This window comes from Seriola dumerili, unplaced genomic scaffold (assembly GCF_002260705.1).
Source record: "Seriola dumerili isolate Sdu_G_001 unplaced genomic scaffold, Sdu_1.0 BDQW01000081.1, whole genome shotgun sequence".
Classification (NCBI taxonomy): Eukaryota; Metazoa; Chordata; class Actinopteri; order Carangiformes; family Carangidae; genus Seriola; species Seriola dumerili.
In genome coordinates, this window is record NW_019174336.1 from 1,375,468 (window position 1) to 1,393,505 (window position 18,038).

At 41.8% G+C, this 18,038-nt stretch overlaps 1 protein-coding gene across 1 annotated transcript in view; it reads left to right on the forward strand.

Moving 5' to 3' along the window:
- Positions 1–18,038, forward strand: part of slc12a2 (solute carrier family 12 member 2) — a 64,298-nt gene that overhangs the window by 35,475 nt on the left and 10,785 nt on the right. The window contains exons 9-21 of the mRNA XM_022744581.1: positions 106–190; positions 281–435; positions 550–657; positions 743–866; positions 1,524–1,625; positions 5,754–5,909; positions 6,505–6,604; positions 8,903–9,014; positions 10,534–10,674; positions 11,393–11,499; positions 13,385–13,464; positions 14,120–14,263; positions 17,882–17,929. Coding sequence (XP_022600302.1) covers positions 106–190; positions 281–435; positions 550–657; positions 743–866; positions 1,524–1,625; positions 5,754–5,909; positions 6,505–6,604; positions 8,903–9,014; positions 10,534–10,674; positions 11,393–11,499; positions 13,385–13,464; positions 14,120–14,263; positions 17,882–17,929 — 1,462 coding nt within the window. The remainder of the gene's footprint in view (positions 1–105; positions 191–280; positions 436–549; positions 658–742; positions 867–1,523; positions 1,626–5,753; positions 5,910–6,504; positions 6,605–8,902; positions 9,015–10,533; positions 10,675–11,392; positions 11,500–13,384; positions 13,465–14,119; positions 14,264–17,881; positions 17,930–18,038) is intronic.

Consider the following 18,038-nt stretch of genomic DNA (forward strand, 5'->3'; position numbering starts at 1 on the left):
AGATTACTCTGCGCAGATGAATATGAGAGATGCTCTCACAGATTTGGGATGAAAAGGTTTGTGCAGTTCTAGTTGATCTTAACTCTGGGTTGTTGTTTGTTGCAGGACCCTCAGCTGGCCATTCCCAGAGGAACTCTACTGGCCATATTGATCACAGGAATAGTCTACCTGGGTGTTGCTGTTTCAACAGGTGCAGTAGTACCTACTGTTTATCACCTTCTCTGTTCCTCTCATCTCTCAGCAGAGGTTTAATACATACATGATCCGTTTATAACAACAGGCTCCTGCATCGTGAGGGACGCCACTGGGAATGTGAATGACACTCTCAGCTCTCAGTTCATTACGAACTGCACTGATGCTGCCTGCAAGTTCGGCTACGACTTCTCCAGCTGTAAGAATACTAAGTGCAACTACGGACTCCAGAATGACTTCCAGGTACAACACAGCTCCACATGAGGTTTGAAGGAACATTTCAGAAAGAGAGGTTCAAAAAAAAAACATTAGTTGTTCGGGTGAGAGAGTTCAACATGTGTTTAATCTTCGATTCAGGTGATGAGTATGGTTTCTGGTTTTGGGCCCATCATCACTGCAGGAATCTTCTCTGCCACTCTATCCTCAGCTCTGGCCTCTTTAGTCAGTGCACCTAAAGTGTTCCAGGTAAGATCCCACGTGAACTACATCAATGTGTCTAATGAGTTACCCTAATTACTAAAACTCTACATGGTGTTTTCCATCTCCACAGGCTCTGTGTAAAGACAACATCTACCCCGGCCTGGGCATGTTCGCCAAGGGCTACGGCAAGAACAACGAGCCCCTCCGAGGCTACATCCTGACCTTTGGTATCGCCCTGGCCTTCATCCTCATCGGTACGGCTGCACACGCTGCTCATTCACACTCTGACAGTTGCACATTGTTACTGTATGACATCACAGGAAACACTAACGAGACTAAAAGAGCAAATTGACCATTAGTTCCTAGATTCGTTGCCATGGAAGTTTTGGTCGAGGAGAGATTTTGACCTGACGGTAGTTTTTGAGCAAAATCCAGAATTCAACATCTTGATACACTCCAGCCCAAAATATCACGATATACGATAATATCATGGGCTATATTAAGTTTTGTTTGTCACGTGCCAAGGTCCAATGTACAGTAAGCAAAGAACAGTGCAAAACAGTAAAAAATAAATTTCAGTAATATGAAAAATATTGCACAATATCAACCCAAACCTACCTGAAGGTGGAGCTAAACAAAACATGAAGGACTTCCTCTGAGGACCTCTACCTGTCGGAGCACTTCTACCTGTCGAGCTGCTTGACTCGGTGTTTAACAGTCCAGTAAATGGACTGACTTGTGCTGCAGCACTAATTTCTTGATGCCAACAGGATTCACTGGGCCTTGTTCCAGTATGAATTGAAGTTTAGAGGTTTTGTAGCTCACCTTGCTGAAAGGATCAGCGATCATGAAGTTGTAGGTGTGAGCTTTGTTCCATTATGAGCTGACTGCTTCATGTTTTCTTGTTGCAGCTGAGCTGAACACGATCGCTCCCATCATCTCCAACTTCTTCTTGGCGTCCTACGCCTTGATCAACTTCTCTGTGTTCCACGCCTCACTGGCCAACTCACCAGGTAAGATCAAGACCCAGAAACTGTTAGATCCAGGGGTCAGACAACATCAGCTGAGTCACGAGTCACATGGTCTTTAACAGTGATCGTTATGGGAGATGATGGCTTTCAAAAGGAATTACTTGAAGCACTTAGACATGACGTGAGCCTCAGTGCCTCAGAGCCGAGAGCCCGGTCATGGAAAATCTGATGGAGAATTAATGTGTTTCCTCTGGTCACTGCATGACTTGTCATTTTTGTCTAGCAGGGACATTGATCAACAAATTTCTGAACTGTTGTCTGGTAACATAAGTGTAATGGAGATCAATAAATAAACACAATGACAACATGCTACACGCAAATATAAAGTCTGTACATCACAGTTCAGAGCTGACAAAACAATCTCACCTCAAGGTTCACTTACTCATTTGTTCCTGAGCTCTCAGCAGTATCACACAGGTTTCATTTGTAGACTGATTTTTACTCCATTGCAGGATTTAAAACTTTGATTATTCTGAGAACTTAAAAAAACTTTTTAAAATGGTTTTAAAATGTTTTGAGAAATCAAAGTTCATTTGGAAAATTCTCATTTTGTCAGTACAAACTTTGAAACTTCACGAATCATCAGATGTAGCAGAAAACTTATTTACTGTAACTGTAGATATATAATGCAGTCTGATGTCTGATGTGTAATCTCAGTGTTGTAATTGGCTGTTAATATTAGTCATATTTATAGTAACATTTATTTTATGATGGTGTTTCCATTACACTCCTGCCTCCCCCTCTACAGCAGTGTTACTGAAACACTGCCACATCAGATGAGTTATTTTAAATGATGATGAATGACAGTTGTTAAACTGGAACAAAAACCCTGTGGCCCTGTGAAGCCCTGAGAAACATCATGTCACTGTTATTTTGTTGTTTTGTTTTGCCTGCTGTCTAATGACACGCCAGGCTAGTTTGCCAGCAGCTGTAATGCAACTGGGACAATACACCAGCATGAATTATCTCTGGCTGACAAACTGGGTATTATCACTTTACACTGAGGTGAGGGTTTTGATCTCTAGTAGGTTTTTCAGAGGTCATGTTGTACAACATACTAAAAAGAATTGCTGTTCTATTTTCTAGTTATGACTTTGTACAGGGTCGGTTCACCAAAATTATAGAAAGGCATTCTCACTTCCCTCCACTTGTTTCCATCTGTGCAGATAGTTTATTTTAAATTTTTCACCATGTGTCTCTTTCTCCAACACAGTGGAGTTTAGCTTGTGATGAAACAGAAACGGTTCTACTCTGTCACTGTTTACATCTTTTGCTGGCGCTGAGAGGATGAAGTCATTTGATAAAAAGCTAAAATGAAACTCTGGATAATGTGTTCTCTGCAGGTAACATCTGTAACATCACTCTATGATTGACTGTGTTTCAGCAGCTCAACAAAACAAGCAAAGTCATGACTGAAAGAGTCTAGTTGATGGTGTCATGTCAACTTTCGGAACCAGAATCTCCCAGTTCAACCTTTATGTCTATCAACATTTATCAACATTTTAAGCTTATCGACGTTAAAGCTTATCAACGTAATGGTTGTGTGTTAAGATCTGCAGCTGTTAGAGAATTTCAGTGAGCTTCAAATCCTGAGTACTGTATCAGGTGCACAGCTGTGGTTGACTCAACAAGATAAAGAAAAAAAGGCACTCACAGTTAAATAGTCTGATTAATATTTCAGCTATAAGCATCATCAGCGTAAGAAACAGGAGTAGATCACTTTATATACAGGTGAGGTTTAAACATGATTGCCTGATGATGAATCTTATATCTTCTGTTGTCCATCTCATTTGAAGTTGCAGCAACAGGTTGTTAACATGGATGAGACGACCACTGAAAACTGGCTTCTCACCTAACAAAACATATAAACAGAATCTTTGAGTTTTAGTTTTTTTATACATTCAATTACTTACAAATATCAAAAGCTAAATTTGATAATTAGAAAGGATTCGTGTTCAGTCATAGACTGTAAACAAAGATAGACGTAGCCTCTGTGATGCCACCCACAGGTTTCTGAAGAGCAGTTGTGAAGCTCAGAGTGAGCTGCTCTGCTGTTGCCATCTTGGCAGTGTCTGACTCCAGGGGCATGTGTGGAGCTGAGACTTTGGTGCATGCTAGTTTGTGGCAAGCATACGCTCACCCACCTGTCACCTTATCATATCTTTAACTCATAAAATGGGTGAGTTATATAAACAGGTGTCATGAAGGAGGAAATTAGCTCTAGAGACCAAAACTGTTTTGTACCAGGCTGTAAACATGTTTATTTCTGCTGTAAAGTTGGACATTTTAACATGGGAGTCTATGGGGACTGACTCACTGTTGGAGCCAGACTCTAGTGGTCATTAGAGGAACTGTAGTTGGTGCTTCAGTGTTGGCTTCATGTTTTCACCTCAGAGGTTGCTGCTTGTATTTGATAAGCAAAGACAAAACTAGATTTAGATTCTGCTCTAACCGTGGTTAAAACTGTGGTGTTATCCAGAGTGATGTAAACACTGTTTTGTCTCCACTGTGTTGGCGTGGAAATGGAGATCTCCGACACAAGTATCCAAATGTAACCCAAACCATCTGCATGGAGTTTTGTAATTTGGGTGAACTGACCCTTTAGACTGTAGAATGAATGGCTGAATAAAATGCATATAGTTGTTTCTTATATATTGAGCTCTGTGCTTTTCTCCCCCTCAATACCAAAGCTATAGCAGAACTTCAGGTACAGATTCTTTATCTGCTTCTAATTCCTCTGAGAAGGTCACATAATTACACGGGCTTAAACGGTACATGACTCAATCAAAGGGCAGCAGTAACACAGAACCATAAACTGTAAACCACATTTGGTGTCCTGGCCTCTACAGGGCCAGTCTCTCCCCACTCTCGGGGACGCATAAAACCCCTGCATGGTACTGGTAAAAACAGCACCATCAATGTACCCTTTATGTCCTGTGGTTTGTTTTAGACTCTGTCATTGTGTAACCACGCACAGTCCAACTGCATCCCATCACTAAAATCCCACTAGTCTAGTTTCTGTGGTTCCAGTGAATAAAATGGTCCCTAATAGCTGGTATAACCTCCTGGGCTCCAGTCTAACAGGCTGCTAACTCCCATTCTTTAACCCAACTTCAACTTTAACTTGATCCATACTCTTTAACAGCAACATTTACTGAAGACCATGTTAATAATGAGAATGATTGGAGAAGGTTTCCCTTTATAGAGGATTCCCACCGTAACTTCTGATTCTTAGTCTTCTGAATTTCAGGAGTCAGACTTCTGCTGAACCTTAAAGGTATACTATGCAGGATTTTCCTAAACAAGACTAGGTCAGAACCAAGTATATGTCTGGTTTCTGCCGTTCATCTGTTTGCTTCTCTCCTGCTCTCTGTGTGCTGTCATTGCCAGCAAGCCATGGTTCTGTCTGTATTTTTATTTTTTTTCAACATCACAGTGCAATAGCAGGTGATCTGCTTATAGCATGACTGACAGGCTTGCTTCAACTTCAACTTTTTGTGCCAGTTCATTTTGAAAGAGCAACAGCCAATGGGGAAACTCTGTCAAATGGCATTCAGCTGAACAATGGTGGAACTATGATCACTCAGTCAGTAGGGTTGTATCCAGCTGCTGCAGTCCAACCGAAAACAGTGTATAGACTCATGCAAAAGTAATCCGTCCCTCATTGCTTATGACTCACCGGAAGAGACTCCGCCCTCCACCTGTAGTTTCTTATTTTCTGGCCGTCAACCTTTGGACAGTGGATATGTAGCCCCCAGCCAATACCAGCTCGCGGCCATGTTACATCCCGGTCTGCGTCACAGATGTGGGGGTGGAGCTAACATCGCTCCCTCTTTTCATTCACTCTCTAGCTCACTTTACCACCACTGCTATCTCTCTCTCGCTCTCTCTCTCTCTTGCGTGCGTACCCATTGAGCTGGGGAGGCAGAGCCAAATATGATGGGTGTTTTTACAAACAGCAACCAACAAATCCTGCATCGTATACCTTCGATATGAAGTGGATTTCCTCAGTTTACCATAATCATTATAATACCCATACGTGATGACTAGCACTCTTAATATGCTTTGTGTTGGTTGCTGTGTTGTGACTTGTGTTGGTTGGTGCTGCAGGGTGGCGTCCCAGCTTCAAATACTACAACATGTGGGTTTCCCTGGCCGGAGCCGTTCTGTGCTGTGTGGTGATGTTCGTCATCAACTGGTGGGCCGCTCTCCTCACCAACGTCATCGTCCTGGGTCTGTATATCTACGTCAGCTACAAGAAGCCAGGTGAGTTTGTTCCACATGTTCATGACAGTGTTTCTTGTTTCCAGCCACTGTTTATAAGAAACTTTTATACCCTCAGAATAATTTAAAAGATGCTGTAATTATGAAGACATATATATCAATATGTGATAACTGATAAAAATGATATATATTATGATTATTCTGAGGTATTTATGTAAGCTGTTTTTGGTAAATAAGCATTAATTAACCTCTGTGGAGTTAATACTGGACTTACAGAAACATGTAGAACAGTCTGAGTCAAACACAGAGTTCTGGAGCTCACCTCAACACGACCAGGACCGTCATGCTGTGGCATCTACCGAAGACCAAAGCGAAAAATATTTTTGTGTGAATGAATACTTCACACTGCTGATTGATACTGAGCCCTCACACACGTCTTGCACCTCTTCAAACACAAAGCTGTCCGTGGGCACCTGTGTGCACACTCAGTTTGACACACAGCTACACACACATACGAAGCCTTCTCAGTGCCTGCGACGCCACGTGAGTCACATGGCCTTTGGCCCAGCAGCACGACCTGTAAACACTCTCCCTAATCGCACTGTGTGTTTCTGCCTGCATGCGTCCTCCCCTCCAGATGTGAACTGGGGCTCGTCGACCCAGGCTCTGACCTACCACCAGGCCCTGACCCACACTCTGCACCTCAGTGGAGTGGAGGACCACATCAAGAACTTCAGGTACCAAACACGAAGAAGCACCCCCGCTAAAGACTAAACATGCATGTAGTTAGTGATAATAACACTGAAGCAGGCTGTGTTAGCATCTTTTTGTATCATATTGGCATAAAGTAACATACTTACCATATGTGGTGTTGAGGATTATGTAAGAGGTTAATACCATTGTAGCCAGTCCTGCACCGCCCTGAATGATAAATATCCAGGTCAGACGAGGTCACTTCCTCTTCCTGTCACTCCACTCTGGCTGGTCGTTGTGTCAGACACATGTTGGAAGCAGAACTGAATGCCCATCATATGTACTGTATGTACTCATGTATACATGTACCAGGTCATACCTTATTCTGTTTTACACAACTCCTGTTGTCAGTTTGGATACGCCATGCTAGGCCTGCTGGGAAAATCTTTCAAATATTGGTGCCAATATAACACCATCAACAGAACATTAACCCTTTCAGTGTGACAAAATGTGTCAACTGCCAAATGCATTAGTATTAAATAGGTTGTGCCGATGGACAACGATACCAGTGATCGACGATCATCACAACAATCACCTGCTCATGCCTTTGCAAATGTCAAGAGGATATTTGACTTGATTTCCCATTGATGTAGTAACTTATTATTATTTGTAGTATTAAATCAATATTAAATTTAATTTGCCCTTTCACAGTTTCATGTATATAACAACATATAACCATGTTTGCAGTACACGCACACACACTCCGATCAGCTGATTGTAATGGAGCTGCTTGTTGTGAGTAGCAGCTGCTGTGATTTAAGAGCGGATGACAATTTTGTTTTAACATACCCATTGTCATCTTACTGTCATCACCTAGGTTATCCATGAAAGAGAGAGAGAGAGAGAGAGAGAGAAGCAAGCAAAACACACTCACTTTTGTGGTAACTCCTCTTTCTCTCTGGCTCATAGGGTACAATTGGACTATGGTTAAGTTCGTGCAACCATAGTATTACCAACCATAGTAGTATTAATTAAAGCACATTGCCTTAATACAGTAAGTAAAGTTTTCTGATAGATCAAGTAAACAAACCTAAAACCAAACATTCAATACCAACTTCGTCTACTTGTCAGTTTTCAGTATTTGATGCTGTGGACACGTTTCAGGCAGTACTCAGAAATGATTGAGCTTTGATAAACACTTACATACAGCAGCTCATAAATAAATAACAGCTCAGATGAATACTCCATATGAACTAAGCAAAAAGTGAGCTTGGTTGTGGCGCAGTTTGTAAACAGAAGACGGCATTGTGGGTGAGGAATAGCGGCGTGCAGACAAACAACTTCCCATCAGAATAAAATCAGAGCAGGAGCAGGATGCAGATTGTGGATTGTGATTCTAATCAAAAAGATTGTCATATGATCTTTTGGTCAGATTGCCAAGTCATAACGCAGCCCTGCAAATACATGTGTTAAGGTTTGTAAAAAGTGGTTGGATGATTGTTGGAGGGAACTTATTTTATGCTGTGGGTTGAAATTTAAAACTTTATTGGCGGCAAGAGGCTGGACGATATAGCTGAAATTATTATTCCAATATCAATAGGATAATTTCCAATATGCATATAAGGTATATCATGATATGATAAATGTTTCACGTGTCAAATTTTATGAAACATTTGTACAGTTTACAGTTAATTTGTACCATCTGGACGTGGAGGCCGAGGGAAACATATAGGACTTCAAAGTATCTTTAGTATTCATTTATCGTCACATGCAACATGCTAACTACAGGTGATTAGAGTAGGATTAGCGTTAGATAAGAAGAATAAGACAACTAAAGCATGACTTGTAGACACATGCTGGATCATCAAATGGTGTTTATTGGTCAAATTTCTGTGGACGATCCATAAACTAAAGTATTTCAGCACATGAGGCCAGTGTTCTTTGCAGATCCACCATGCTGGTGTTTGTGCTCTGGATGCTTCCACATGTAGCTCATCGTGTCATGCTGTTTCTGAGGATGTATTAGTGATGATGTTCCCATGGCAGCAAACCAAGCAGGAGATTAAAAGGCATCTGATGGTGTCCTCAGAATGACTCGGGCGTTCCTCTGAGCTCCTTCATGTCTCCTCTTACCGCCTCCATTAAATCCCATGGTGCTTAACATATTTGCTTTGATGTGCGCTAGTCTGCTCCTGTTGTTTTGTCCTGTGCTGAGGAGACGAGAAGCTGCTGTGAAGGTCGCAGGGAAAAGTTGCTGCAGATTAGAAACTGAACTTGTTTATATATCTACAGTAAAAACTGACATTAATGCTGCTGTGTCAATGTTTTCTGTCTGACTGTAGACCCCAGTGTTTGGTGATGACTGGTTACCCCAACTCTCGCCCAGCTCTTCTGGACCTGGTCCACAGCTTCACCAAGAACGTGGGCCTAATGATCTGTGGTCACATCCGCACGGTGAGCAGATTCTCTACTGTTGTTTGTGTTTGTGGTTAATAAAAAGACTCATGATGCTCTCAGCTCAGACAAATACCATATTATCGATCAAAGTGTCTAATGAATGTTTATGATATAATGTAAACATGATGACTACAGGTCACACATTAGGGATGTCACTATAATCAAAACTATAACATATAATCTTAATGAATTATAATCAAAATTCAAAGTTTCTCCCACAAAGGCTGATGTCAGAAACTGGTAACCGAGCTGACAGAGAGGCTCCAGTTATGTGTAGTGAGTCTGTAAAGTCCTCACCCAGCTCTGAGGCTGAGCCTTAAAAGTGGATGGGTGGATGCAGGAGTGGATAAGACCACAAGCCTTTTGTCTGTCAAATCACTGCACTTTTAATTTTTTTCATGTTTATGTTATAATTAATCTGAGCTCGTTTAAAATCTATGATGGTCGATGAAAATCTGTCCTCATCATAGCTTTGACACTGAATGGAACATTTGTGGGCGGTGGTTAACTCTGATGATCTGTTCACCTGTTGACCCAACTGTTTGAAGGTCAAATATATTCATCAGATGTTCTGCAGATATTTGGTCTCAACTGTAGCCTGCGTCATACTGAACTTTAAAGGTCAGTTTTGATATTGAAGATTTTGAAAAATCAACCAGATTTAATGAAAACACAAAACATAATAATATTTTTGATAACAATTCCTGACAGATATCTAGAGATCTGGGCATACATACAGGAGGCATTTCTTATTCCTAATCATCTGGCCTAAGCAGCATATACATATGTTCATGCTCTAAATTCATCATTCATTCATTGAGGCTGACTTTCTCTCAAACATGATCACAGCTCTGTGATGTTTAATCATCTCTCCTCAGGCTCAGTGTGACTCACCTTGGAGCTCAGAACTGAGCCTCAGTGGTGACAGGATGATGTGTTTGTTCCCGTACACACACACACACACACACACACACACACACACACACACACACACACACACACACACACACACACAGTAAAAAGCCTTTTACAAATCCAGGCCAGGCAGAACGGCTTCACAATGGAAGAGCCATTTTGATTGGATGAATGCAGGCTCTGTGCGGTCCAGCAAGTCCAGCTCTCTGGAACACGCAACCCTCCACAAGCGGCCTCTGATCTGCCCTCGTGCTTCCATCAAGACTGAGAGAGACCCTAAGTTAAAGGGTATAAACATTCCCAGCTAATGGCGCTGCAGTTTCCTGGCTGAAGAACACCTCAGTGAACTCTTCTCTGCAGAAATAAACAAACTCCTTGATGAGGATTCAAAGCACTTTCAAAGCAGGACTTTGTTCCTCAGGTTCAGTTCTTCAGTCTGTGATTAAATTAATCCTCCTGGAAATGTGGACCTGCAGATTTATCTGTTAGCATCTCATTTGTTTCAAACTTTTAGCAGGCTACAGGCTAGGCTGTGGGATTAGTTATATTAACTGTGTGTGTGTGTGTTTGTGTGTGTGTTCGTGTTCGTTCCTCCCCACAGGGCTACAGAAGACCAAACTTCAAAGACCTGGCCACAGACCAGTCCCGGTACCAGCGCTGGCTGCTGAAGAACGAGACCAAAGCTTTCTATACCCCGGTGTTCGCCGAGGACATGAGGCAGGGCTCTCAGTACCTGCTGCAGGTGAGAGCAGCACTGCTGTGGTGGAGCTATGAGTAAACATCTCAAACGGACTAAACCTGCAGGATATCACTCAGTAAACAGCCAACAACTGCACTGAGATACGTTAGCCGTCTACGTGCAGAGATTAATTCCCAAGATGCATTGCTCAAGCCTCTTGTGGACTTGCACAACTGCCAACAACCAGCAATGTTGGCTGTTTGTGTTTAATGGTTTTAATAAGCACATGCTCTCACAGTTCAGAAATCGTGCAAGACGTTGTAAAGTTTGTTGAATTTAAGTCCAGCATTTCCTTAAAGGACCTGTTTGTAAATTTTACAATTTTCATTTTTTAAAGCTGCACATTAATCAACATTTGTTGCTCTTGAGAGAGTCAGCAGGACAGTGAGCTCTGTGGCACAGAGGAATAGTATCAGGCTCTGGATAATCAATACTTCAGTATAATCCATTTATCAGTTATTACTAATCCTAAATATGGTGTTTAACATCTTACATTTGCCAGAGAGGTGATAACCAGCCTGAGAGTGAATAAAATGAACTTAATAAGAACTGGCACCAGAATGACAGACACAGTGATTCTTACGAAAGCAGCCAGCCTGTATGAAATCACTTATAAGTCGCTTTGTATAAAAGCGTCTGCCAAATGAGTAAATGTAAATGTGCGTAAATGTAAATCATCTGGATTAATTTGATTATGTTTTCCTCTCTCATCCCACTCTAGGCCGCTGGTCTGGGTCGCCTCAAGCCCAACACCCTGGTGCTGGGCTTCAAGAATGACTGGAGGGACGGCGACATGATGAACGTGGAGACTTACATCAGTATGATCCAGTGAGTAGAGCTGCTTCAGAGAAGAGACTTCTTATCAGAGCCTGAGGCAGCAGTGACTTCTGCTAATGCTCCACCGTGATGACCAGAGTATAAGAAAGGGGGAAACAAATTAGTTACTGAGTTTTTTTTATCCCGTCTGGAAAATGAGAGGTGATGCTACATTTAGAGCAGCCTTATATTTGAGCCAGTGTTATTTAATTACATTTTTATTTAAAGGGCCATATAGTCTAAAGGTAGATGTCCATATGTAGTTTGATTATAGATCAGGTCTAGGTTCTATATTAATACTGTGAAAGTATCAAAGCCTCAGTCCACAGAGAAATGCACACAGCCTGTATTCAGACACTGAGCTTTAAAACCAGCCGTTAGGACTTCTGGAACTTTGTGATGTCACAACAGAAGTCACCGCTCTCATCCATGCCCCAAGGCCCGCCCACCTGGACCCACCATCCAGCCCAGCAGGATCTGATTTCTCTGAGTGTTTTTACCTGAAATCTGCTTTATTTTTATTGGATCACTCAGAAAACAGTCAGCCAATCAGAAGAGAGCATCAGAGCCTCCTCTCTTCCTGTTACTAGAGCTCCAGAGAGAAACCTGAGAGAGGAGATGTAAAACTACACTGAGATGGTTTTTGGTTCTTAAAACCACAAATATATCTTCTTATGGATCAACACTTCAAATAAAACACTGGAGAAGAAGAAAATATGGAGCTTTAAATTGATAAGATAAAAAATAAATATTATTAAATGTATCTTTTCACTACTGTGGTGCAGCAGTGAAACAGCTTTTACAGATGCTGTGACTCTGATTGTTTCTGGTGCATGAATACTGAATGAGTATGAATACTTGATAGTAACAGTTAAATGTGTGGGCAGCAGGGAAGCATGTTCTATCAGAGATTGTCTACTGGCCTTTTCTTTTCCAACCAATTCAGTCTTTGCAGACTCACAAATTCATGGCAACTCACACTTTAAAAAGCAGTGTTACAGAGTATGAGGTGATATGGTCAGACATGTACACACAGGCCCGTAGGCAGTATGTATCTATATTATTATTCCAGGTTTCAAGGTCTTGAGGTCAGGCAGCACTGAAACATTTTACTATATTTTCATTATAAGGAGCATCACAGACATCAAATGTCCGACCCTGTTTACTGAGTGTTTCCCATAGACCTAAATGCAGATGTCACTTTAGTCTCTGTTCCTATGGAAACAGCAGCCAGCTGAGCATCTCTGACTGGAGCTCCTGCTCTGAGCCTCTTTCAGAGTCACTCAGATCTTCTCCTCTTGATACTAAATCAGAATCAACTGGGCCTGATCAGTGTTTTCATACCTGCCACAGAGCATGATAGCAAGTTAACTGCTTAACTGCATTCATTATGTTTCTCCACTCATTTATTCTTATTGTGTTTTTCCTTTAATTTGTCACCTGCCTATACATTACAATGAGTGCTCGTTCTATTGTATTAACAGGGGAGTTTAGCGTTTGCTCATGTGAAATCCTGTTTCCCTGCTGCACCCTTTATCAGTCATGTGAAAGTATGCGTGAAGGACTTAAGCTGAACCAGTTCCTCAGTGTAGAGTGTGGGGATTATGGCATTAGAGTAGAAGGTCAGAGATGGTCCAGCCCTACAATATTAAATCACAGCTAATACGCTCAGCAATGTGCCCTTTACTTTCCATCCAGTGAGTAGCTGTGGTGGTGTTCACACTGCAACCTGCAGGACTGAGAGAGACGTTTAATCCTTTAAATGTTTCAATCTGTTGTGTGCAGATCTCTCAGATCTTTCTGCAGTGTTTATTTGTCTTCCTTTTTAAATAGTCTGTGTCTGTTTAGGTCTCTCCTCCGCTGATGTGAATCTTTTATTTATGTTTTTCCTTCTCAGCGACGCCTTTGACTTTCAGTTTGGTGCCGTCATTCTGCGACTGAAGGAGGGTCTAGATGTGTCCCATATCCAAGGACAAGGTACCACATGTGTACACACACACACACACACACACAACATAGAATGTGGAAATCAATATGGTTTATCCCGTATTGATACATAACACAATGTGGCAGATGTATCCTAAATGACATAGAAAATAATTAGACTGATTGATCAACATACAAATCAACACACAAATTGGAACAGCAGAGATCGAGATATTGTATTTATAAGTCCTTCTTCTGAGTCAAGCTCTACATTTCCCATAATGCAATTTTCACAGCCTCTTGTTGATATTATCAGAATTGTCTCAGTTCATAACTGAAAGCCTGTGTTATAAACTTAGGGTGGAAAGTTTGAAAGACAGAGGGTGTTTACCAGACAGGAAGGGTCTAACGAAGAGATCCTGTGAGTTGCATTATGGGAAATGTGGGATCCAGCGTTTTCGGAGTCCTGACGATATAGTAGGGGCTAAAAGTCAGAATATTTCTGTCTCTGCAGCTTCAAATTTGATTATTCTTCCCAAGTCAAATCTCTAGAGTGACCCTTTAATCCAAAATATTTTTATCACCCTCAAACTCTTAAAATAAAAATCTATTTCTATTTCACCATCTTATTTTTCCTCTTCTCTCTCTCTCTCTCTCTCTCTCTCTCTCTCTCTCTCTCTCTCTCTCTCATCCCACTTCCTCCCAGATGACTTGCTGTCCTCCCAGGAGAAGTCCTCAGTGATGAAAGATGTGATCGTGTCCATAGACACCAGCAAAGACTCTGATGCTGATTCGTCCAAGCCGTCCTCCAAGGCCACCAGCCTCCAGAACAGTCCAGCTATACAGAAAGGTTAGCCAGCCTCAGTGTGAATGGATCTTATATTTTATATTATATTCCCTCTTTATCTACCAAGCAGACTTTAGAAGAAAGTTGCTGTTTACTGTGACGCCTGGGTGAGACACTGTGGGAAAGAAGGGAAACAGAAAAGTGATCATTTATGAAGTCAGATGAATATATTTGCATCTCAAGCCATTAAAGCACTTATAGCCATAAACACCTTATTTATGCATTTCGTGTGTGTGTGTGTGTGTGTGTGTGTGTGTGTGTGTCTGTGTCTGTGTCTGTGTGTGTGTGTGTGCGTGTGCGTGTGCGTGTGTGTGTGTGTGTGTTGCTGAAACACAACTCCACCAAGTTCATGACGGAGGAGCTTTTCATCTTTTCATCCAGGAAATCAGTTTAACACCATTCTCACAGATCCCTCTTAATCCATCAATAGCCTCCCTTATTTTGCCTCTACACACACACACACACACACACACACACACACACGCACACAGAGAGAGAGTGAGTCCTGACAGGAAGTCGCCTCAGTGACCCATGATCCCAGTCGTCCCACTGGGCCCAGTTTGTTAGTCCACAGATGTCTTGGACCAGTGTGTGTGTGTGTGTGTGAGTGTGAGAGAGAGAGAGAGAGAGAGAAAACACCATACCATCAGTGTAGTGTACAAGTGCCACCCACACAACTCTGAGCAGAGCAAGCAAACACACTAACTGGCCCCAGATTGTGGGAACCAAACATTCGGCTCGACAGGCTGATCACCAGGCCTCATTCACACTGGACTCATTCAGTCTGGACTCAGGAGGTCGGGTGGAGTGTTTTACTGTTGTTAAATTTGGTCAAGCTTTTGATAAATGAACAACAAAGCCCTCTACTGCAGTATGCTTAGTTTTTTGTCTTAAATATTTAATGAAGGATGAGCCACATTCACACACTGAAACAAGATGAATGCCTTGATTTTTTTAATCCTCTTTGCCTGGGCCAAAGCTCCGACCTGAGCCATCATTAAGACCGAATCTGTGCCCAGTTCTCCTCTCTGTGGACCTAATTTCCACTCTGAGTCACTATGTGAGATTTTCATTTTAATCCATGCATAGTCTCAGTGGAGTTGTCCAGCTTTGAGAATTAGAACTGATTCATATGTATTTAATACTCTCTCCTGTCCATGTGTTGCTGGTTAGTGGAAACCAGTTTGATTTAACTGTACATTCCTGGATCAGATCTGCTGGTTTTATTCTGGTTTTTAGTCTGCTGGGTCTTAAAAAATATTAAAAGGTAGTAAATCAGGTAGTAAAAGTGTAAATTAAGGCTCTTAAAGGAGCTATATGTAAGTTTTGTTATTGCTAGCTGTTTACTTACCAGTCTTGACAAGAGCTTCAGCCATCATAGCGTTAACAAGACAAGACAAGAGGTTAAAATACGTCTTCTGAGCAGCTACTTGTTCAGGGAAGGCTGGCCACTGAGACAGCCCCACAAGGCTAGGGCTAGTTAGTTAGCATGCTAATATCAGTGCATGAAAAAAATTAATAGAAATAGAGGCAAAACAAGAGGGCTGCTTTTCACCTGGATACAGCTGTTGGTGAGAAAATTAATAAAGTTTGATGCTGAATTTACAACGTTTATTCTAGACTGGTAAGTAAACAGCTGCTAATGCTAATGTTAGCTTTATAGCAGTAGCAAAACTTACAAATAGCTCCTTTAAAAAGTATTAAAATGTCTTAATCGCCATTTACGAAGAATTAAATTCGAGCCGGGCAGGAAGTCGGACACAGGAACGGCTTGGAACATTTTCAGTTTTCAAAATAAAACACCCTGTGTAGACTCCTGATCATGTCGCGTGAAATGAATGAATCAATACTGGGCAACCTTATATGCTCACTATGCAAGTTGTGTAGGAACATGCAAATTAAGCAAGGGTTATGAAGGGGAACTATGCTTCTGGCCAAAAAGGAGTTAAAAAATACAACATGAAAGTCATCAGCAACCGGGTAAACTTGTTTTCTCTCTTCCAAGTTTGATGTCAGCAAATAACAGTAACATTTAGTTGACGTGCATCTCTCTCCAGTCTGTCTGTCTTGCTAACCCAGCTGGGCAGTGCGTCTCTTGGTCTGTCTGTGTCTTGCGTTCTTGTCAGCCACTTCAGGGCTGTTCTGTGACTTTGTGCTTTCATAAACGCCAACAATGTTTATAAACTGCAGCTTGGCTGAGATAACCATGTTACACATGTGTTAATATGCACATGCACAAAATGAAACTCATGCTTTCCAGCAGCAACCTCTGTGGCGTGGTTGCCATGGGTACTCATTTGACAGATGCTTTTATCTAAAGAGACTTAGAGTGAGGTTCATCACCTTGGTGTAAGAACAAAGTACTACATCTTTTTAATTAGTGAAGGAGATCAGTAGGAGCTAGTTAGACATGTGGGGCTGTTAGAAGTGTTAGAGAGGAGTCTTTAACAGATGCTGGAAGAGACAGGGAGGCTCCTGCTCTGACAGGCTTTGGTAGACCAGACCAGAACAGTCTGGACTGAGACTGTCTTGTGTGCAGGGATGGTGATGACAGACCACATTCATTAGGAACACAGTGTCTGAGAATGAGCATAAGGCTGAATCCCATCCCCTCCCCTGTGCGAGAGAGGACTCAAACCAGAGACTATAACCACAGAGACCTTTACTGGAGCGGTCAACAGAACAGCATGGTTCTCAAAGGAGGAGGATTTGTTTGGAGGCGACAGTTGAGTGAATTTCCATTTGTTGAAATTAGGAGATTTTCCCGCCTCCTCTGTGGTTCAGATGGGAATATGGGAGAATGTGTAGTTTTTGGAGAGCACAGTTGAGGTAGCAGTGTTTTGTGTTTTCAGGTTTGGTCCAGGTCTCAGTGAGCACCAGAAGCTCAAGGGATGTCTGGTTAGAGACCATACAGTCTGCCATCACTGTAACACAACAATTTATCAGTTGTAATTGTAATTATTGTATGGCCTTATTTGTTTGGCCAAATGAAAAAAACCACAGAGATTTTAATGTGTGTGCGTGTGTGCGCCTTCTGGTTAGTTACTTAGTTTATTCTCTTGGTCTCTGCCCCCCCCCCCCCCCCCCCCCCCCCCCCGGCCTCTGTGATTTCTGTTGTATTGATGCAGTGGTCCACAGAGGAATTCTTAAACTCAGACTGTTTAGTTTTGTGATCTCAAAATGAATGTGTAGTAAATATAAGTTAAAGGTGTGTTGCTGAGGTAACAGGTTACAGCTGGAAGAGTCATTGAGTTGTTAAAACATATTGAAAAGGTCTTAAAAGGCATTGAGTTGAACTCCAGGACTCCTGTGTAAACCCTGTTACTGCTCAGGACATCGAAGCTGTAGAAAAGCTTCACTAAAGGTTCTTGTGTCTTCACGAACATGTTGTGTGTTAGCTAACCGTTCTCCTCCGGACCACACTGTACATGTATGTCTGCTTTGTTGTGTTTTTATAATGTTGTGTTGTAGTATTGTTGTTGTATTACTCTACATTCTCTGTTGTACTTCATCTGAATTCATGATGGAGAAACCTTGGTTCTGAGTTGACAGCACATCAAAACAGCATCTCACCCCAATTATGATTTTTTTTCTTCTCTCCTTTTGTCTCAACTTTCCCAGATGACGATGATGATGGCAAAGCTCCAACTCAGCCCCTGTTGAAAAAAGGCAGGAGATCCACTTTATTGAGTTGCCTTAAAACTCTTCTCTCTCTCTCTCTCTCTCTCTCTCTCTCTCTCTCTCTCTCTGTCTTTCTCTGCTTTGTTTTTATCTTCCT